The 22,678-nt window shown below is 39.1% G+C and overlaps 1 protein-coding gene across 1 annotated transcript in view; it reads right to left on the bottom strand.

The window, feature by feature from the left end:
* Positions 1-4,227: 4,227 nt before the first annotated feature.
* The window catches only part of blmh (bleomycin hydrolase), a 48,037-nt gene continuing 29,586 nt past the window's right edge, over positions 4,228-22,678 (bottom strand). The window contains exons 8-12 of the mRNA XM_038290514.1: positions 22,495-22,653; positions 22,338-22,405; positions 18,052-18,169; positions 17,735-17,798; positions 4,228-4,525 (exon numbers count right to left, since the gene is read on the bottom strand). Of these exons, the coding sequence (XP_038146442.1) occupies positions 4,377-4,525; positions 17,735-17,798; positions 18,052-18,169; positions 22,338-22,405; positions 22,495-22,653 (558 nt within the window). The 3' untranslated portion in view covers positions 4,228-4,376. The remainder of the gene's footprint in view (positions 4,526-17,734; positions 17,799-18,051; positions 18,170-22,337; positions 22,406-22,494; positions 22,654-22,678) is intronic.

The raw sequence follows: 22,678 nt of genomic DNA, 5'->3' as shown, positions 1-22,678 counted from the left end.
CAATCAAACTTGCTTGTGTGAACCTTCAGCCACAACAATCCCGCCCTCTTGATAAATGACCAATCATATTCACTTTATTCTCCTGTGTAAATTCGGGCACCACTTGGGGAGAATTCAGAAATGCAATGGTTGGAACGGCCGCTACCCTACGACTTTAAAGGTCAAAGCTACAACTTTTTCATAAAAATTATTTAAAAAAATCCCTCCAAAGAACGTTTAGACTGGTGCAAAAGTAAAGTATTAATTTTGAAAAGAAAGGAAGAATTGAACATAAATAACTGTTGCAAAAATTTTGACGGGTCCAAAATATATGAATTTTATGAATCTCTCGGTTGGAGTCATTTCAATTCAATTCAGTTTATTTATATAGCGCCAAATTCACAACACATTTCATCTTAAGGCACTTTACAGTTCAGTCATTTGATATAAAGCTCAGATCCTAGAAGCTCAATGATAGAGCTTAGAAACAGATTCTTCTTTCCCTCAATTAAGCCTAAAAACAAATCAAAAAGGAAACTGAGGAAAAAAAAAAAAAAAAGAGTAAGCATCAGTCAAGTTTTAGCGCTGGTACAGACCAGGGCGGGTATATATAGTAAACGAGTTTTTGCCCTTTTTGGACCAATTCTCTAAATGTGTGCAGATTTTTTGGATCGGGCCGGGTTTCAGCCTCATGGTGCGCCCTCTGTTGTGTAGTGTACAGGGGGAATTAGCCTTTCACAAGCAGCTCCTGACCAGTAATCGTAAGGCCAGGAGAAAATCCAACAGGTTTGAAATTCAGTCGGCCCTCGTGACGTGTTCAATGGCGAATCCTGCTTTTGAAGCAGAGCTACGAGCCAAATTTGAACCTCGCGCACGTGCAGAAAAGCAAATTCTTCTTCTTCTCTGACTTTACTCTCGGATAGACGACTGTGACCAGTGCCAACTCTCTGCAGGGCTGAGCCTGATGAGTGGCTTTTAGTCAAACAGCACAAGAAGCTAATAGCTGTGCATACTTCAGCAGCAGTGTGTAGCATTAGCTTGTCGCAGGTATGATAGATATCTTTGATTTATGCCCAATTTTGAAGCGTGGTTTGCGCTATGTTACTCCACGCCACAATGCAAGAGGGACAATCACAAACTAGCTAGGATTGGGGGTGTCCATGAGTCAGTTTGACAAGCTTGTTCGCCATCTACAACTACAACAACACAGTTCAGCGTGAGTGTTCCCTAATGACTCGCCATGGCGATGCGTGTTTTAGTTTCGGGTGCAAACCAAAAGACCGTGGCTCAGAGCTGCAACTAGCGTCCTATACGGTGTCTGGGATAGTGTCCAAGGTGCGCCAGGCAGAAGGTAGAATTGACCAGAGGCCTTCTTTCTCTCCTCCCTGTGACGCCATCACTGTCTGTGATCACCTACAATTTTGGGGAGGTGCACCGGTTTCTGCGTTAACTGCGACACAAACACATTCAACCTGGTTTCTGAGCATAAACCAGGCTTGTCGCAGTTACCAGAGATTCTGAGGTTAAGCAACACACTTACTGACTGCCACTCTGGGTCCCTGAGCAAGACACTTTACCCCAAACTGCTCCCCAGGCACCGCAATATGGCATCCCACTGCGCCCCAAGGGGATCGGTTAATGCTGAGGTGAATTTCATTGCTTTGTACTTGCGACAATGTAATAACAATAAAGATGAATTCTATTCACTATTCTAAGTTAATAGTTTAGGACATGATGATTTATCTCTGGGAAAACAGGGAACCTCTGGCATATGATGTATCTGATTAATATAAAAAATATATATATCTCTGCCATTCACCCAGTTGAAAGGGGCAACAAAGTATCAGTCAAGATTAGTGAAAATCTGACTGTTCAATACACGGCACACTTACCACCACCGTGAGTGATCAGATTCTGCTGTTAATGACAAAACCTTAAGTCCTAATTGGGCTTCATTTTACACCATAGGAAGGTTTTGGTAGCTGGGTTGGTCTTATTATGAAAAGGTACCAAGAACTCAATAAGAATTAAAAACTAGAGAAGCACTCTGAAAACAGACCTCCAGCAAGACATATTGTCTTTTAAAACAAAAGTTCCTGGATCCAGATGGGGATCTTACGGAAGAGGATTAGGGCCACTGAAAAAAAAAAAAAAAGTTTACAGATTTTTAAATTTTATTTCAATTTAGTAATGGAAAAAAGTCAGAATTCTGACTTTTTCTTAGAATTTTGGATCTTAATGTAGTTGGGCACCCTGAAGGCAGAGATGTGGAGCACTCAGCTTCACTGACAAAGATGTGAATTGTTTGAGGTGGCCAGCAGAGATGGGAAGTAACAAAGTACAAATACTTTGTTACTGTACTCAAGTAGATTTTTCTGATATTTTTACTTTACTTTACTACTTATTTTTATTGCGACTTTTTACTTCTACTCCTTACATTTTTACACAAATATCTGTACTTTCTACTCCTTACATTTTAAAAAATTGGCTCGTTACTTTAGTTTTGAATCATTTCAATGGATTTACCATTATTATTTTTCACGTCATCAATACCAAATTCAATCTAATTGGATGGGAATCTACGTTGCATTTGACGCACCACTACAAGATGAATCGACAGATTCGGCGGTATTCATTCGCGGCAAATCATTGCAGCTTGGTGGCGGTAGCGTTAGCATAGTAGCATGGACGACGAGATGATTGAAAATGAACACAACGGAGATCTAGTCCTATTGGCAGACATCCATTTAAAATGTAGGCAACGGCATGAAAAAAGTGGTTTCTACTTTTACTTTTATACTTTAAGTAAATTTACAAGCCTGTACTTTGTTACTTTTACTTGAGTAATCAGTACTTCCACTTTTACCAGAGTATTTTTTAACACAAGTATCTGTACTTTTACTAAAGTACGGAAAGTGAGTACTTTTGCCATCTCTAGTGGCCAGTGACACATTGGTGGAAATTGACGGAATTAGGCAACTTTTTACGTGTCCGAGGGGTCCCCTCATTAATAGAAGAGCAGAAGGTCATTAAAACAAGAGAGCTAGTCACTAAAAAAGACATGGCTATGGCTTGATGCTAACATGTTTGCTATCTGCCAGAATTCTGAGATTAAGCAAGAATTCTGATATTAAAGTCAAAATTCTGAGAAAAAAAAGTCAGAATTCTGAGAAAAAAAGTCAGAATTCTGACTTTTTTCCAATACTAAATTGAAATAAAATTAAAAAATCAGTTAACTTTTTTTTTTTTTTTCAGTATCCCTAATCCTCTTCCGTAGGATCTGAATCCTCACCAAAATGTAATAATCTGTTGCACATTTTTTTTTTAAATTCTTTCAGTTATTTTGAAAACAAACTGACGGCGATGAAAACATAACCTCCTTGGTGGAGGTCATAGCTATAAGCAGCCGCCTCAAAAGGGTCATCATAACTGGACGGATTTAGATCCATCAGAAGGTTCTGGAAAAGTCGATGCAATCAACTGGTTTTCCTTAGATAGAAAACTTTGAATCATTTTGACTGGGTGATCTGGTGAACTGGAAAGTACCTTGAGATGACAGGTGTTGTGAATTGGCGATATACAAATAAACTGAAAATAAAAGCTGGAATTGAATCAAGATTCACTTTTTGCTTTCAGGTTGTTTTAGCTCAATTGTAATTGTTTGGAAAATAAAGGATGGATTTTTACTTTTGTCCAAAAAAAGAAAAAAAAAAACCTACTTAGCATTAGAAAGCATCCTGCTCCCTGCTTCTAGCTCCTTCCTGATGGCCAGCATTTATCATGGCGACGGCGGACACATTGCTGCTTCCTTGGATTGAGCTGGTTGCATCCAAGTTAAAGAGTTAAAAACCTGCATGCTATTAGCTAACTGGAGGTTGTGTTTAGCATTTTGTTGCGTTGTTGTTTTATACTTAGATTATGTAGCAACAAGAGGTGTTGAAGTTTTCCCTTAGTAACAAACACAGTAACCCTGACTCCATTTTTAAGTCTAAATCGCTGCGGCGATGAAGATAAAGACCCCGAAAGTTGCAAACATTCATTCTTTCTTTGAGTTCAGTTCAGCAGCACAGGAGGAGTTTAATTTACTAAATGTGAGAAAGGATATTTTTATCTAAAGCAATAACAAAATTAGATTTATTTGGCTGATATTCATCAAAAAATTTAGCTGATTTCACAACCATGACATACTAACGGTGAGGAAAATTAAAGAAACATTGTACTTAGGATAAAGACAACAAACGAAGGCAGTTGAGTAAAAAAGAAACGTTTTTATTTTTCCTATAAGAACAAGCTCTTTTATAGGCGGCATGAGGAAACCATTGGACTTAAAAGCAGCTGAGGAAGAGGGTGGAGTCAATTAGACCAGGGGGTGGGGCTAAAACCTGCATTTGTGATTTTTATGCCAACGCTCCCATTGGGTCCCACGCAGGAAGTACAACGGGCTCCTGTTGCATCACTTGCATGACATCATCGGAGAGGAACTTCTTGTCCACCACCACCTCGTAGACGTACTCTGAGAACCAGTCGTCCGTCATGATCAGGTAACCTGTGGAGAATGGGAGGAACCCATTAGCCTGCAGGAAACAAAAGAAGCTTCCACCTGTTTGGAAAAAAATATTTGAAAATTGTTTTTCTCTTCTTTTTAAATCAATCGATTAAGTCAACCCCCCCCCCCCCACTTCCCTCATCTTTCTTTACATACTTCTCCATCATTTGCCCATTCTGTATGCAACCTTTTAGCAAAGTTTTGTCGGACAAAGTCCCCGGATGTTGTTCTCGCCCCTCCCTTTTTACCCAGCATGCATCAGAGCAGACTTGTTTGTTCTTGAGATTGACAGCCATCCCAGCATGCACGGCGGCAGCAGCAGCTTCCAGGTTAGCGCTCACAGAGCTCAGTATTAAGTTAAAAGTTCTCTTTTCTGTTGCCGTTGTTGTGTAAAATAGGGATGCACGATATAATCGGCCCCCTATCGGTATCGGCCTTAAAACTGAATATCAGACATCGGCCACCACACCGATATTTAACCCGATATTTGATCAGCTTCTGAGTTTCTAAAGTCTAAAAAAAAAATTTAAAAAAAATCCTACTTCTTGTTCTTCCTCAAAAACTTTTTTTACAGACTTAAAAACTTCTAAAGACGAGGGAAAAAATATAGATACATTAAAATATCCCAATATCTTCACATGCTGATACAGGTGCTGGTCATAAAATTAGAATATCATGAAAAAGTAGATTGATTTCAGTAATTCCATTTAAAAAGTGAAACTTGTATATTATATTCATACATTACATACAAACTCATATATTTCAGATGTTCATTTTGTTTAATTTTGATGATTACAAATGACAACAAATGAAAATCTCAAATTCATCATATCAGAAAATTAGAATATTACTGAAGACCAATAAAAACAAAGGATTTATAGAAATGTTGGCCAACTGAAAAGTATGAACATGAAAAGTATGAGCATGTACAGCACTCAGTATTTAGTTGGGCCTCCTTTGGCCTGTATTACTGCAGCAATGCGGCGTGGCATGGAGTCGATCAGTCTGTGGCACTGCTCAGGTGTTATGATAGCCCAGGTTGCTCTAATAGTGGCTTTTAGCTCTTCTGAATGGTTGGGTCTGGTGTATTGCATCTTCTTCTTCACAATACCCCATAGATTTTCTATGGGGTTAAGGTCAGGAGAGTTTGCTGGCCAATTAAGAACAGGGATACCATGGTCCTTCAACCAGGTACTGGTAGCTTTGGCACTGTGTGCAGGTGCCAAGTCCTGTTGGAAAATGAAATCTGCATCTCCAAAAAGTTGGTCAGCTGCAGGAAGCATGAAGTGCTCTAAAACTTCCTGCTATGTGGCTGCGTTGACCCTGGACCTCAGAAAACACAATGGACCAACGCCAGCAGATGACATGGCACCCCAAACCATCACTGACTGTGGAAACTTTACACTGGACTTCAAGCAACGTGGATGAAGTGCCTCTCTTCTTTTCCTCCAGACTCTGGGACCTTGATTTCCAAAGGAAATGCAAAATTTACTTTCATCAGAGAACATGACTTTGGACCACTCACCAGCAATCCAGTCCTGTTTCTCTTTAGCCCAGGCAAGACGCTTCTGACGCTGTCTGTGGTTCAAGAGTGGCTTGACACAAGGAATGCGACAGCAGAAACCCATGTCTTTCATACGTCTGTGTGTGGTGGTTCTTGAAGCACTCACTCCAGCTGCAGTCCACTCTTTGTGAATCTCCCCCACATTTTTGAATGGGTTTTGTTTCACAATCCTCTCCAGGGTGCGGTTATCTCTCTTGCTTGTACACTTTTTTCGACCACATCTTTTCCTTCCCTTCGCCTCTCTATTAATGTGCTTGGACACTGAGCTCTGTGAACAGCCAGCCTCTTTAGCGATGACCTTTTGTGTCTTGCCCTCCTTGTGCAAGGTGTCGATGGTCGTCTTTTGGACAACTGTCAAGTCAGCAGTCTTCCCCATGATTGTGTAGCCTATAGAACTAGACTGAAAGACCATTTAAAGGCTTTTGCAGGTGGTTTGAGTTAATTAGCTGATTAGAGTGTGGCACCAGGGGCCATCAATTTTGAACCTTTTCACAATATTCTAATTTTCTGATATGATGAATTTGAGATTTTCATTTGTTGTCATTTGTAATCATCAAAATTAAACAAAATAAACATCTGAAATATATGAGTTTGTATGTAATGTATGAATATAATATACAGGTTTCACTTTTTAAATGGAATTACTGAAATCAATCTACTTTTTCATGATATTCTAATTTTATGACCAGCACCTGTATATTGCCATTTAAAAACACCATATCAATCTCTTTTACTAATGAAATATTGCTATATGTAATCGTTATGCTACGAAATCCCCCGAAAATTCACGAAATTTTGCCATATTTTTATATGTTGATATATTTATGCGGTATCGATCTATTTTACTAACAAAATCTCACAAGAATTTGCAAAATTTCACGAGATTTTGAAAGTAAAATAGATCGATACCGCGTTTTTAAAAATCAATTTGATATCAGCGTATGAAAATATATTTGAGTACATCATTTGTGTAAGAAATGGATAACAAAACTGCTATTTTCAATGACTACCGGTACTTATTTTTGTCCAGCTTTAACATCAGTATCGATATCGGTTATCGGCTACATGAGTTTTAAAATATCGGCATATCGGATATCGGCCAAAATCCCAATATCGTGCATCCCAGTGTAAAAGTACGTTTTAAGATCATTTCAGGCGAGAACATTATATTTTTAAGCGTCACTATATGGCCCATTTACTAATTTATTACTTAATTTTAAAAACAATTTCAGAAGTTGAGAGGACCGCGGCAACCAGCAGACCTCAGAGGCTAACCGCAGCCAGCGCTAACGTCAGCCCATCTGCAGCAGCCCTTTATCAGCATAGAGGTGTGTGAAGGACCGCTGGCTCTGATGGCGAGTTTTTTTGTTTTATTTATCCGTGTTCTTCTCAAGAACATACTTGACGAGTACACGAGTCCGTAATCGTGTCTTGTGAATTGAGAAAAATGTCTGCTTAGTGTGTCAACTGTCACAGTTGCTAGTCAACAAAGCGCACGGGTGGAGAAAGCCAGAGAAGGCTGGATCTATGAACTCTTCCGGCCTCCTTATTTTGGAGGACGCAGCGTCTGAAATCAAACACACCCTTGGTGATCACAGGTTACTATAAAACACAGAGGATGCAATTGAATCTAAATATCTAAATTGTGCATTCCTTAAGATTTTCTTTTGTTTTCCTCCCGCTCCCTCCCCATGCTTCCTTATTTAAAGTTCCAAAAACAACATCTATAAAAAGCTTGTATGAAATCTGTCTGAACAGTTATGGCGGTGGAGCTAAGGTCTAAACAAAAGCCAATAATTGCTGTATTTTCTTAAGATGACTTTTGATCAAAACAAACCAGCAGTGTTAACTCATTTTTTTTTTTTAACCGCTAAAGTTGTGTTTGTCCCATTAGCATGGACGATTTAACCCATTATCTCTTTCATGAGCTTTTCATTACAGCACAGCTCAGTTAGCACGAGTACGCAGCATCATGGGAATGTTATCCAACCCGTCTTAACATGGTCCTGTGCAGACAGATTCATTTACTCTTTGCTAAAGAAAGAAAAAAAAAAACATTTACAGCTTTATTTCTTCAGGGTAACATTAACAGAAGTGTCATAAGTACTCTTTAATTGAGTAAAAACACAGATTCCAGCGTAAACAAACAACAAAAAAAGACATAAGAGGAAAAAGTCCCACTTGAATTTCTTTACCTACATAAAAAAATACATGTATAACATTTTATTTATGTAAAAACTTTACAAAAATGGTTCTATGTGCAGAAAAGAGGTTCATTTCCCTCCTTTGCCCACTGTGTTGGAAGCCGTCTACTGAGCTGGATATTAGTGTTCAAATAGAGTGAGAAAAGTAAAAAGTATTGAAAAAACAAATACTTTATTAATAAGCATTTATGCGAGCAGTAATAAGACCAGTGAGTGATTTTTAATAGGTTGTACGTAGGTGCTCTTCATGCCTCCCCCTTCAGGGTTCATGCATTCAGTAGCTTAGAATCAAAGCTTCACACCAAAAGCTAAAAACCAAATTTAAATGTTTGTCCAACTGCTGCTTAGCTTTTCTAATTTACCTTTACTAGAATTGAAAATAAAGCCTGGGAACAGTCGTAATCCTGTTAAAAACCGAATTCATCAACCTTCCTGGAGGAAGGAAAGTCTCTTCCCGTGTGCAGAGAGCTGAGTAAACACTCTCGCTGTCAAACGCACTCATCAAGGCTGCAGGCTGACTGCAAGAATGTGCCACAGTTCAAAACAACGCATCCGAGATTGCATGTGTTGCGTATTGACGTTCTTCCAAGTACGCATGTCTCGTATGGCACGTTGCCTGGTTCCCGCTGCGGTATTCCTCTGTGAGCTTCCTGGAACCCACATGTTGGGTGGCATGGGGTGTGTGTGGAAACGTTGGGTGTTATTTGCCTTTCAACTGACAGACTAAAGGACAGATTGATGCGGTAGAAGTGCAGAACAGCTGGCATGCATTTCTGTCCTGCAATTAAATTATTTAACCCATGAGACACATCTTTAGTACCAAGTTAATGCTAATTTAATTCATAGTCAAAAATCTGCTTTTGGCAGGGGTTCAGTCCACTCCTCGATTGGCAAAGGGCTTCAACTCATTTGTGTTTATATCCAATATTTCTCTTTTTAAAGTCCAACCGTTGATTATCAATAGTGTTAAAATCAGCTGATTATGATGGAAACTTTCTGCCCCAAGTATTAAGTCATTAAATTCAAATGCAAGTCACTTACAAAAAAAAAACCAATTAGATTTTCTGGATATTTTCTTCACTCACAGTTAAGCACATATAATTAATATCAAAAACTTTTAAAAGGCTTTAAAGGAAAAAAAAAACTGAAAATCATCTACATTCCATAATGTTACGTTCACACCGGACGCGGCAGAAGCAGCGAGTTTACATGCAAAGTCAATGGTTGACGCACGTCAAGGCGCAGCAAAAGGTCCCGCGGCGCGTTTTGAGCAGCAGGCGCAGCGCGTCTGAGCAGCTGAAGCAGCGCGTCAGGAGCATTTAAGCATCTGACGCCCGCGCCGCGCTGCTGCTCGAGATGGAAAAATTGAACTTTTGCTGCTTGACGCGCCGCATCAACCAATCAGAGAAGCTGATCTGGGAGCTGGCCGTGAGACAGACACATCGCTGATGACACAGAGCGCTGTGATCACTCCTCTGAAACAGTTTATTGACGCATAAATTGACTTAAAATGCTGAAACCTGCCAACAGAATATGTTGGCTTTTATTATCCTGGTGCCTGCAGTTTGGATTATTTAGATGAAAAACACCTACCAGCCGCCGCGGTGAACCGCGAGGAGGCGACCCGGCCAGAGGCTGCTGTTGAATTAAGTTTTCAGGTGGATTTTCCCACTTAAAAACATATTAAAACTACTTTATTCCCACTGATCACAGCAAATATAGCTGCAAGGCAAAGAAAGGATAGAGTAGCTCCGCCCAACGCGCGTCAGGCACACAGCAAAGCTATCAGAACTAACTGGTACAATCTAAACTGCAGGCACCAGGATAATAAAAGCGAACATTTTCTGCCGGCAGATTTCTGCATTTTAAGTTAATTTATGCATCAATAAACTGTTTCAGAGGAGTGATCACAGCGCTCTGTGTCATCAGCGATGTGTCTGTCTCACGGCCAGCTCCCAGGTTTGATTAATACATTGTAATAAATACATGAATAAAGCACAAACATACTCAGTTTTGCTCCCGCTCTATTTTTAAATACGCAGTAGAGGTATTTAAACGTAGTAGAGGACATGTACCTGTATATAAAAACGCGCCCTATAGTCCGGTGCGCCTTATGTGTGTGTTAAATACAGAATTGGCACACATAACTGAGACTGCGCCTTTTAGTACGGTGCGCCTTATGGTCGTGAAAATACGGTACGCTGTTTCCAGAAAATAAAAATATGCCGAAAATAAAAAATAATTTTCGTTATTGAGACTAAGACCAGACGAAATTGACGAATGGACATTAAGAAATCAAATTTTTTATAAGTAATTTGTAATTGTTAATATAAGTGTTTTTTGAGCGTCATAGAAAATTACGCGTCGTTGCGCTGTTTGTCCCTACATGGCGCCTGTCCCACAGTGCCCCACGCCGCTCATTCAGTAGTAGTAGAAGGCTTATACTCCTAGCTCAACTTCGCAATCATTGGGTGACGCTCGGTGTGGTGGATGATCCTCCCACCACAACATCGTGTTAGTATTCTTTTTCTTGCTTTATATTAGAATTTATGTTTAAGTTGGTTATTTCTTTTAGACAGGTATTTTCTAATGTGTGCACACTTTAGTTAATGTCTGTCTGAATGGTTTATTTACACTTGTTCTTTTTTTTGAGGTGCTGCTGATGCAAACCAGCTGGAGGAGGAAACCTGGAGCGTACAATTTTTGAAAGACTGACGGGGGAGATTTGTTTCAAGTTGTTTTCAATTAGTTTGTCACTTAAATACTCACTTATTGTCTCTGCTAAGTTAAAGTTAGTTTTGCTTTATTTGTTTCAGAGAATGTTTAGTTTTGTATTTATTGGTTCTTTTGTTATGTTGTGCCGCCCTCATGTGGTAGACTTGGGTTACTCCATCCCTTTTTAAGCAGCCTTCAGTTCTTTGTTTGCAGGTCAGTTTTTTTTGTTTGAGTTGGATCCTCAGTTGATTCATGTTATGTTGTATTTAAGTTATATTGTATTGCTTTTGAGCCTTTGTTGACCATTTTTGACACAATTAAATGAAAGCACTTTTTCAAATTTTGAACACCTTTTGTCCTTATTTAAGTTTGGTCCCTCACACTCGGATACCGCTGTGCGGTTTGTTGGAGGAACGTGAAGGACAAAAACGGAGGAATGACGCCACCAAAGAGTCTGCGGCTTCAAAATGGCAGGGAAGAACACAACGAATCTCAAGCGACATCTGAGGTGCCAACATGCTGCCATATGGAAGAAGGTAAGGAACGTGTGTGTGCGTGCGGGCGCACACGCATGTGAATGTGTGCGTGTGCCTTCCTGTGCCTGTATCTGTCCGTCTCTCTGTCATAGAAGAAAGACGTTCTACTGAAACGCTGGATATTACACTGGAGAAAAATCGAAATCTAGATAAGTAATTTTTTCTTAAAATAAGTGCATTTGCTCTTGGATTGAAGAGGTAAAAGAGACATCTTGCCAAAGGCTCAAGACAATTTATACTTAAAATAAGAAAACACAATTGCATTCTCATATTTCAAGTGCATATTATCTAATTATCTCATTTTAAGAGTAAAAATACTCATTCCATTGGCAAACCATCTCATTTACCTACTTAGAATAAGGATAAATACACTTAATTTAAGAAATGTTTACATATTTCTAGATCGTTTTTGCAATGTAATCGTCTAAATTTCTTCCTCCCAACTAGATACCTGACACACAGACACCACAGCAAAATCAGAGGTTGGGGACGGAAGGGAATTTGTGGATATGATGAAACAAGCTGACAAAAGGTTGAATGCGTACAGTGTGATATACACTCACCGGCCACTTTATAAGGCACCCCATGCTAGTAACGGGTTGGACCCCCTTTTGCCTTCAGAACTGCCTCAATTCTTGGTGGCATAGATTCAACAAGGTGCTGGAAGCATTCCTCAGGGAGTTTGGTCCATATTGACATGATGGCATCACACAGTTGCCGCAGATTTGTCGGCTGCACATCTATGATGCTTATCTCCCGTTCCACGACATCCCAAAGATGCTCTATTGGATTGAGATCAGTGAACTCATTGTCATGTTCAAGAAACCAGTCTGAGATGATTCCAGCTTTATGACATGTCGCATTATCCTGCTGAAAGTAGCCATCAGAAGTTGGGTACATTGTGGTCATAAAGGGATGGACATGGTCAGCAACAATACTCAGGTAGGCTGTGGCGTTGCAACGATGCTCAATTGGTACCAAGGGGCCCAAAGAGTGCCAAGAAAATATTCCCCACACCATGACACCACCACCACCAGCCTGAACCGTTGATACAAGGCAGGATGGATCCATGCTTTCATGTTGTAGACGCCAAATTCTGACCCTACCATCCAAATGTCGCAGCAGAAATCGAGACTCATCAGACCAGGCAACGTTTTTCCAATCTTCTATTGTCCAATTTCGATGAGCTTGTGCAAATTGTAGCCTCAGTTTCCTGTTCTTAGCTGAAAGGAGTGGCACCCGGTGTGGTCTTCTGCTGCTGTAGCCCATCTGCCTCAAAGTTCCACGTACTGTGCCTTCAGAGATGCTCTTCTGCCCACCTTGGTTGTAACGGGTGGTTATTTGAGTCACTGTTGCCCTTCTATCAGCTCCAACCAGTCTGGCCATTCTCCTATGACCTCTGGCATCAACAAGGCATTTCCGCCCACAGAACTGCCGCTCACTGGATGTTTTTTCTTTTTCAGACCATTCTCTGTAAACCCTAGAGATGGTTGTGCGTGAAAATCCCAGTAGATCAGCAGTTTCTGAAATACTCAGACCAGCCCTTCTGGCACCAACAATCAAGCCACGTTCAAAGTCACTCAAATCACCTTTCTTCCCCATACTGATGCTCGGTTTGAACTGCAGGAGATTGTCTTGACCATGTCTACATGCCTAAATGCACTGAGCTGCCGCCATGTGATTGGCTGCTTAGAAATTGAGTGTTAACGAGCAGTTGGACAGGTGTACCTAATAAAGTGACAGGTGAGTGTATGTTAAAAAGAGAATCAGTGTGTAAAGTTCTATTCTGCAGTGTTATAAAAATAAAATAGAGAAAAACAGAAGCTGTGTGTGGAGAAGTTCTATTATTTACACGGGAAAAACAATCTAGAAATAAGTTAAAATTTCCTAAATTAAGTGTATTTACCCTTAATTTGAGTAGGTAAATCAGATAGAATGCCAGTGGAATGAGTATTTATACTCTTAAAATAAGATAATTGGATTAAATGCACTTGAAATAAGACAATGCAATTGTGTTTTCTTATTTTAAGTGGAAGTTGTCTTGTTCCATTGGCAAAATCTCTCTTTTACCTCCTCAATCCAAGACAAAAGGCACTTATTTCAAGAAAAAATGACTCATTTAGATTTCAATTTTTTCCAGTGTACGGTCTTGACTAAAATGACTAAAATTTGACTAAGTCTTAGTCTAAATGACGAAATTAACACTGCCGCGCACCCATTGGCTACAGCCTGCCTTGGAGGAAATGAAGGTGACTTGCACAGCATGAGGCAGGTGGTGCTAAGCTCCTAATGTTGGGGCTTTAATGCCAACAGTTCCATGTGCTATTTTAAAGGAAATGAAAGTAGGCCTTTAATTTGAGGAGCAGGGACAGATAACTGGATGAGAACAACAGTGATGGACTGAGAACATACTGGTACGCTAATGAAAATTCACCATTTATCCAGTGTTTATTTAACAACAGAGCAGCGCTGGGAGGAAATTAAGACTTCCTCTTTATCTGTCAAAGAATTTAAAGGCTACGATGGGAGAAATGATTAAATGTGCTAGACCCTACTCGGCCAAAGGTTGTTTTTAAATTGTAAAATAAAACCCGACGGCGCTAACGGCCAATAATGTGTCTGAAAGCGGAGTAAAAATGAGTTGTGGAGAGAGAGAGGAGCCGTTATAGCATCTGAGACGAAGGAACAGAAATCTAAATCTCTCATGAGAGACCCCTTCAGGGCCAGCAGGAAAATCCAGAGACCTCAGGGGAGGCATTAGGTTTTAGAAAACGCTCCCCTCTCTGGAACTTCTCCTTCCTCACCCTGAACCTCTAAATAAATGGGATTTTTTTTCCTCTGCCATTGTTCCTAAATCACCACCAAATCTACAGGCTTTTGTTTTTACTTCAACCTCGGCCTGAACTTTTTATTTTCCAACCAGCTATACGCTTCTTCTCTTTCTCCTCAAGAAGAAACAAGTTTCCCCACATCAGCTCCTATTCCCATAAGCTACAGCCTCGATAGATAACTCTCTTTAGCTGGGGGCGTAGTCGTTTTCCTGCTGTCTTCTATGGTGTTTATGGATAAGATCTGCATGATAGAAATCTGATTTGACAGGGAGCCTTCAAATGTTTCCCCCATAGTCATAGTTCTGGGCTCCAGCTAATATTAAGTACAGTACTGAATATACTAAACACTTACATGTGTGTGTTAGCCATCCATGCACGGCTAACCTGATATACTTCATAGTTTTAGAGGCCAGAGATGGAGATAAGAGGCGGTGGGAGATGAAGAAACTGCTGGAATAATAATGAAAAATAGCTGGAACACTAACAGAACCGAGTTCAACCCGTTTCATTTATCGTTATTCCTCCTCCTGTGATTTAAAGAATAGTCAATTGTTTTTGTTCTGCTTTTGCTCCATTTTTGTTGATTTATTGCCATCGGTAAGGCACACATTACCGTAAAGATATCTAAGAGACAGAAGACTATAATTACTATCCAGCTTTGACTTAAAGCTCTGGATCAGGGTTTGTTTTCACTGAAGGATTAACTTAAAAAAAAGTTTCTGTGCAACTGGACTGAAACAAAACGAAGGAAAAAAAAGCCACGGCTGTCTGACTGTCAGCGCGAGACGGTACAGGTGATTACTGATGTATAAAGAAGCTTCGACGCACGTGGGGTCGGGGGATCAAAGGATAAAGAAAGAGATTAAAGCACAGCATGTAATATTACTGATAAAACAAAGTTAAAAGTAGCTTCAACTTTTACATTTAAAGGAAAAATCTTTTTACCTTACTTTTGCAAAAACTGATTTAACCCAAAAATATACATTTACTGTTGAAGTGGTGCAATAATATCAGTTCATTGGCAACACTGGAAAAAACTCAAAAGTCATTTTTTTTCTTAAAATAAGTGCATTTTTCCTTGAATTGAGGAGGTAAGTGTGAAACCTTGCCAATGGAACAAGACAATTTACATTTAAAATAAGAAAAAAAAACAATTGCAGTGTCTTATTTCAAGTGCATATTATCTAATTATCTTATTCTAAGAGTAAATATCCTCATTCCATTGACAAATCATCTCATTTTTCTACTCAAATTAAGGGTAAATACACTTAATTTAAGACATGTTGACTTATCTCTAGATCGTTTTTGCAGTGTAAATTGTTCCTTAATTTGACTAGAAATTCTCAGCAGCCACACTGCAAAAACAATCTAGAAACAAGTAAAACATTCTTAAATTAAGGGTTTTTACCCTTGATTTGAGTAGATATATAATGATTTGACAAAATGAGTATTTTCAACCTTAAAATAAGATAATATGCAATTCAAATAAGACAATGCAATCATTGTTTTTTTTTATTTTAAATGTAAATTGTCTTGTTCGGCTGCCATGCACGTGGGCATTGTCAGTTTCACTATAGCTCTGGGGAAATTCAATGGTGAAGTCCTCTGGAAATCTTCAATAATTGTTGTTGATTGCAGATGTGTCTAGTTGTTCCCATTGATTTTGCTTGTAAATGGGGAGAATGGCGCTAGGCTTACCGCACCGTGACGTCACTGCTGGAAGATGGCAGGAGGGAGGGGTTTCTATATTTGGGCAAAAATGGCCGCTCTCAGACTCAGTGGTTGTGACGGAAATTATTTTTACTTTTTATTTTTTTTTACCAATTAACGCTAAATTCATTTAGGTACAGATAATGATCCATTGATTTTTCCTTCCTGACCGGACTTTACCTTTAAATGAATTCCCATAATGACACGAGAGATTGACTGACAAAGTTATTTTAAGTTACCGTAATTTTCGGACTATAAGCCGCACCTGAATATAAGCCGCAGAAGCTAAATTGCATGATTTGTACATATACAAGCCACACCGGACTATAAGCTGCAGGTTTTTTATGTTTAATTACCATATGGTTCGTGCACAGAGAGGATTGTCGGGAAAGAGGCAACTGTTTGGGGAAGCGCCTATTTATTAACATTTCAACACATTTGAATTGAGACAATTCTTCCTGCTGGCGTCTCCAACACCTCACCATTGACTCGTTGATTCCAAGGTTACGTGCAGCTGTTCTATTTCCTTCGTTTACTGCCAAATCGACTGCCTTTAACTTAAAAGCTGCATCATACGCATTTCAACGTTTGTTTTCCATTATGAGGGTGTCACACAAACTGTCTTGTGCTCGCAATGTCCGTCTTTCTCGGAGTCTGCTTCCGGTGGACGTCCACATTCCTGCGCGCACGGCTACTTGTGTGTTGAAGCAAATGTGACATCAGCATGGTGGATGGTAAAATCCATAGATTTAGGCACCGTATTACCCTAGTGGCCGTTAGCTGTAAAAGTCCATAGATAGGCCGCATTGTTATATAAGCCGCAAGGTTGAAAAATTGTCGAAAAATGGGGAAAAAGTCACGGAAATTACGGTAATCCCAGTCCTGATTATCTTTATCAGTCTAACTAATCTGTGACGTGCTCCAATTTTTGAAGCTGATGTTATTTTCATAACAAATATTTCATGACTCTCAGCTTAAACAAAAAAAAAAAAAAAAATATTAACAAATCAAACCTAAAAGCAAAACAAATGCTCTGTTGTATTTACCAAGGTTATTTTTGTCTGATAATAAAGCTAATTGGATGATTCTAATGAGAAAAAAACAAAACATTACTTTTTTTTCTTAATTTCTTCTCCCTCTTTGCTTGAAGATCTCTCACTAATATTGCAGCGGAACAAAAGAAACATCAAAATCACAAACGAGTTTAGAAAAACAAAGCTGCTCCAAGCCTCCATGTCTGCGCCTGAACCGTGGTCTGAAATTCAGATTTTGATCAGAGACCACGGATATTTACATTCCCCGTTCCCAAATCCAATTTCCAAAGCAGCGTTAAACAATCATCCAGCTACGGCTCAACGCATGTGGCCTCTTGCGTAATGCAGCTGATCCGACTTTATAAAATGCTTTCTGTACAAAAAACAGGAAGAATCCCACAGAAATGTACATCTGTTGGTTTGTTTTTTTATTTTATTAGCCCAAATGCGCTGTAACAGGTTTTAATTGAATACGTATAAACAGGAGAATCATGGGTCGGTATCGGAACGGACGACTTTGCTGGAAAATTGCGTTACTGGGCCGCGTTCTGGAGAAAGGAGGAGTTTCCGTTTCCAACACATTTCAGAGGATCGATCGAGACTTTGGGTTTTTACCTTTGTTTCCACGGTCATCGCCCCAGGAGTTCTCCACCCGCCATTTTTCAAAACCTTTCTCATCCTGAGAGGGAGACAGAAGAGAGGGGGAGATGAGAGTGAGAAGGGGAGAGAGTGACCGGACAGCTGGGGTTGCTTACAACGGAGGAAACTGACAGAATTATGAAAAAAAAAAATAAAACTGCTGCAGATTAGAGCAGAGTAAACAAACAGTAAAACCTCGGGAAATTCTCAATGTGTGTGTATCCCTTGTGGTTAGTCTGTGCTGCACGTACGAGTTTGTCACATTCCTGGAGCGTAGGATTGTGGGAGTGTACCTTGTCCGTAACAGCAGTGAGGATCATGGCGTGCGTCATGAGGGAGTCGCCGTATATCAGCCTCTCTGCCTTTGAAAGGTTCTTTACAGACACTCCAAACACCAGCTCATGGTTGAACCTGCAGAGGAACCAGGAGAGTTTACGGTCCAAACTCACGGGTGGCTTCCTCACAGCACTAATATCATCTTGTCATATGATCATCTTCAAAGTAATCCTTCAACCTATTCTTCTAGGATTAAGGGAGAAGACGAAAGCACAAGTCTGAGATCTGAGATTAGCTAAGCTCATCTCCGTTTCTCCAAATCTGGAGCATGAATGAGGAAACTAAGCTACGTTAGGCACCAAGTCCAGACACTAAAGCTGATCTACCTGAAAGATGAACTTCAGCAGAGATCAGAGCAGCTGTTCAGGCACCACGCAGGTTTAGTTTGAGGGGGGGGGGGGGATTTAAGCCTGGCGCCAGCAACTCAGACAGATGAGCCGCGTTTCCTCCGAGGAGGGATTGACAGCTTATACCGAGTCTTGCAAAACTATTTTCTTTTCAGTTTAAAACCACAAACCTGAATATATTTCGTTTGGATTTGAAGCACCAGTCTAGAACTGTTTATTGAACATTTTACAGCCATGATAGGAACACTGCAAACAATAAAATAGAAGCTCATTTTTCTTAAAATAAACCTGTTTCACCTAACTTGAAACTGAAATCTAGATAACTCATTTTTTTGTTAAAATAAGTGCATTTGTTCTTAGATTGGGGAGGTAAAAGAGACACTTTGCCAATAGAACAAGACAATTTACATTTAAAATGAGAAAATACAATTGCATTGTTTTATTTAAGTGCATATTATCTAATTATCTAATTATAAGACTAAAAATACTCATTCCATTGGCAAACCTTCTCATTAGCCTACTCAAATTAAGGGAAAAACACTTAAGTTAAGACATTTTTACTTATTTCTAGATCGTTTTCCAGTGTCATAAGCTGATTTATCAACCAAATTATTATTATTTAAACTGCATAATATCTTATTTTATGGTCCTGATCAATTTAAGGGTAAATACACCTATTTTAAGGAACGTATTCTCAGTTTAGTCTTAGATTTAACTCTTTTTCTCTGCACGGCTAAATCTGACCTAAAGATTAGTATTAATTTCTTATTATGCATATTTGTCTTCTTAAGTTTTGCAGATAAATAACATGATCTGCACTTAAAATAGGATATTTGTATGTTATGCAATTAAAATAATATTTTTGAATATGAATAATCTGAAATTATTGGGAAATTGTCTTACCTACCTGCTCAAAAAAGGGAAAATACACCTATTTGACTTTCTTGTATTTAGGTTTTTTTGAGGGTTAGTTCATAGTTAACAAAATAAACAAATGGTGGAAAAACTTTTTCTTGTAAGAGACTAAAAACTGCATATTCACCCTAAAGCTCATCAAACGTGACGGGGAGGAAGGGAAATCAGTACAGTGAGCTACAGTGTAGGGCTGCAACTAACGATTATTTTAAAAATCGATGAATCGGCCGATTATTTTTTCGATTAATCGATGAATCGGACAAAAAATATTTTTTATATTAACCTCTTTATTCCAAAATAAACATTTTAGACAGAACAAACAAGCACACAAGTACAGGTTGCTCATTAACTGTACTGGTGCAATATGAAAAATAAATGTTTGTCTTAAAACTACTCAAACTTACATGAGAAATGTAGCTGTACATCCACAAAATATAGGGTACTTTGTTTCATAAAGCGCAAAAAAAGACATTTTTGTTTTTAAAATAAATAATAGGCCCCCCCATTTCAACAAATGAGGTTTTTTTAGACTAGAAGAGTTCTGCCTTTTAAGACAGGAAAGTATAGCAGTTAAAGTTGCTACTTGAGAAAATACTGAACCATAGAGATAAAAATAGCCCTGTGATTCAAATTATAAATAGTATTTGGAATAGGGCTGGGCGATAATTCAATAACGATATATATCGATCGATAGACATGTGGCGCAATAGAAAAAAAGAGGGTCGATAAAAGTTCGATAAAAAAGAAACGCAGTTTTCCTTCCTTCTCATTGTAGCCTAGCATGTAGGTTTATGCTAGTCACTGCTTCCTCCCAACCAATCACAATTGCGGACCCAGGCACGCCGTCACCAAGCGCCGCCCTCTTAAACCACAACACAGAGCACATGAAGATGTCGCAGCAAGGAGAGGCGGAGGAAATTGTTCCAAAGAAGGGTTTTTGTAGTTCGGCAGTCTGGCAGTATTTCGGTCATGGCAAGTCGGACAAAAAACAAACCACAGTCATCTGGAAAATGTGTCGGGAACCAGTGAAACCAGTCTGATAACACAACCAACTTTTTTTTTTTTTTTTTATCATCTCCGCCGCTCACAGCGGCAGGAGTACGAGCTGTGTAGGCCTCAGCGCGGCTCTCCTCCGAGGAATCTTCGGGAATTTCGGGAAAATATATATATATTTTCAGTTCTGGGCAGTTTCCCACGTAGTTTTAACAATTGAGAGAAAAATGCTGAGGGGCCAGAAACTTCAAACTAATAACTCAGATTAAAGCAGGAAATGGGGGCGACGGTAGGGGGGCATTTATTTATTTGTTATATTTATTTTGGTCACTTTTCTGGTCACTTTAGTTTATTCTTTGTCAGTATTTAATAACAACTCAGGTCTCTTAAGTTATTTTTCTTTAAAACAATTCTGTTATGTACGGAAGAGGATTAGGGCCACTGGAAAAAAAAAAAAAAAGTAAACTGATTTTTAAATTTTATTTCAGTTTAACATGGGAAAAAAGTCAGAATTCTGAGATTAAAGTCAGAATTCTGACTTTAATCTCAGAATTCTGACTTTTTTTTATTGTCAGAATTCAGTCAGAATTCTGAGAAAAAAGTCAGAATTCTGAGAAAAAAGTCAGAATTCTGAGAAAAAGGTCAGAATTCTGACTTTTTTCCCCATACTATACTGAAATAAAAAAAAAAAAATCAGTTAACTTTTTTTTTTTTTCCAGCGGCCCTAATCCTCTTCCGTAGTTATGATTAAAAAAGTTGGTTAAATAAAGATTTAATTCGAAGTCTGTGTTTGTGTTTTTTATAAAAATTGAATCATTTAGCAATATTATAAAAAGTCCAGGCAGAGCTGCACATAAAATATGGTTTCAAATCTTTTCAATAATTATCGATATCGATCGATATGCATTTTTTTTTTATCGATAAGCTTTTTTTCTATATCGCCCAGCCCTAATTTGGAATAAAAATGAGAGAACTAGGGGTGCTAAAAAACACATCCTCCAAAGACAGATATTTACAAGGGAATGTGGCATATAATTAATTGACATATTACTGATCTTGCTGGATTTTATTCTGCTTTACTTCCATAAACTGCAGGAACTTTTTACTTTATCTTTGCCAGAAGATTTAAACTTTAAAAGCCTTGCCCTCATAATTTGCAAGTTAATTTCTTTATAAAGAAAATATAAACGCTGCTTAAGCTAATTCAAATGAAATTAAAAGGAAAATAAGTAGCCAACCTTATCACTGTCTGTAACCTACTAACACGGTAAGGAAAGCATCAGATGAGCTACCTGAGAAACTAACGTTACGTTTCCCCACTTTAAAACCAAACAAACATGGCCGCTCACCCTGCTGATCAGCTCTCTTCACTGCCATCGAAGGCTCCAGCATGTTTTCTTTTCAGGTGCTGCATCATAACAGTGGTGCTTCTGTGCCATGTTCATTTGTTTTTACAAAAGTTGAATGTTACGACTTTTTTCGCTTTACAAAGCGCAGGCTGTCTGCGAATTGAGACGCAGCTTGCGTTTGTGGTATCGGTCAATAGAGAGCGTTTCAATCAAGTGGCAGTGATGACGACGGCGGCGGATGACGCATTAATCGTGTGACACAACTAATCGATGATGAAATTCGTTGCCAACGCTTTTGAATGTCGATTTTTATCGATTTTATCAATTCGTTGTTGCAGCCCTAATACAGTGAGAGTCAAGATAGAACACAGAAGAAATGAAAACTGATGACTGAGGTCAAACACATCGAGCTTCAGCTCCATTTTATAAAGAATAGGGGAAGTAAAAACAGAATAAACAAAATAAAAAGCAAAAATTTGCCATTTTTATTTGTAAAGAAAATCTAAATCAAAAATGGACTTTTATTTAAATCTAAGATTTTTTGCTGCTGTAAACACTGGGGTTTCCCCATTGTGGGACAATAAAGGGATTTTCTATTCTATTCTACTTTAATGAGAGCCATCCTTTAATTCTACTTACACATTCATATCATTAATGCCCAGTTTGCTGTGGAAATGTTTTCCGACGTCACACCCGAACCACACGGCCTGAGAAAAGTAGGAAGACAGAAAAAAACATTTTATTTTTTACATTTCCAAACATTGAAGCTTTTTCATATCGGCCCGTCCCCACGCACCTCTCCATCCTTAATGGAGTCTGCAGCGGCCTTCTTAAGCAGCTGGATGGGTTGGTTGTTGTACAGGGTGCTGCGGCCTCCGACCATGTTCCCCAGGAACTCCACGCTGTACAGCTTCCCGTAAGGGTTCTGCGGTCGGGGGTCGTTTACGAGGCAGACCTGAGGATGAGGAGGAGACGCCTCA

The sequence above is a fragment of the Cyprinodon tularosa genome, unplaced genomic scaffold (genome assembly GCF_016077235.1).
Source record: "Cyprinodon tularosa strain WSP-4 unplaced genomic scaffold, ASM1607723v1 ctg282, whole genome shotgun sequence".
In the NCBI taxonomy this organism is placed as follows: Eukaryota; Metazoa; Chordata; class Actinopteri; order Cyprinodontiformes; family Cyprinodontidae; genus Cyprinodon; species Cyprinodon tularosa.
The sequence above is the reverse complement of the archived record's forward strand: the minus strand, read 5'-3'. Positions and strand labels throughout refer to the sequence as shown.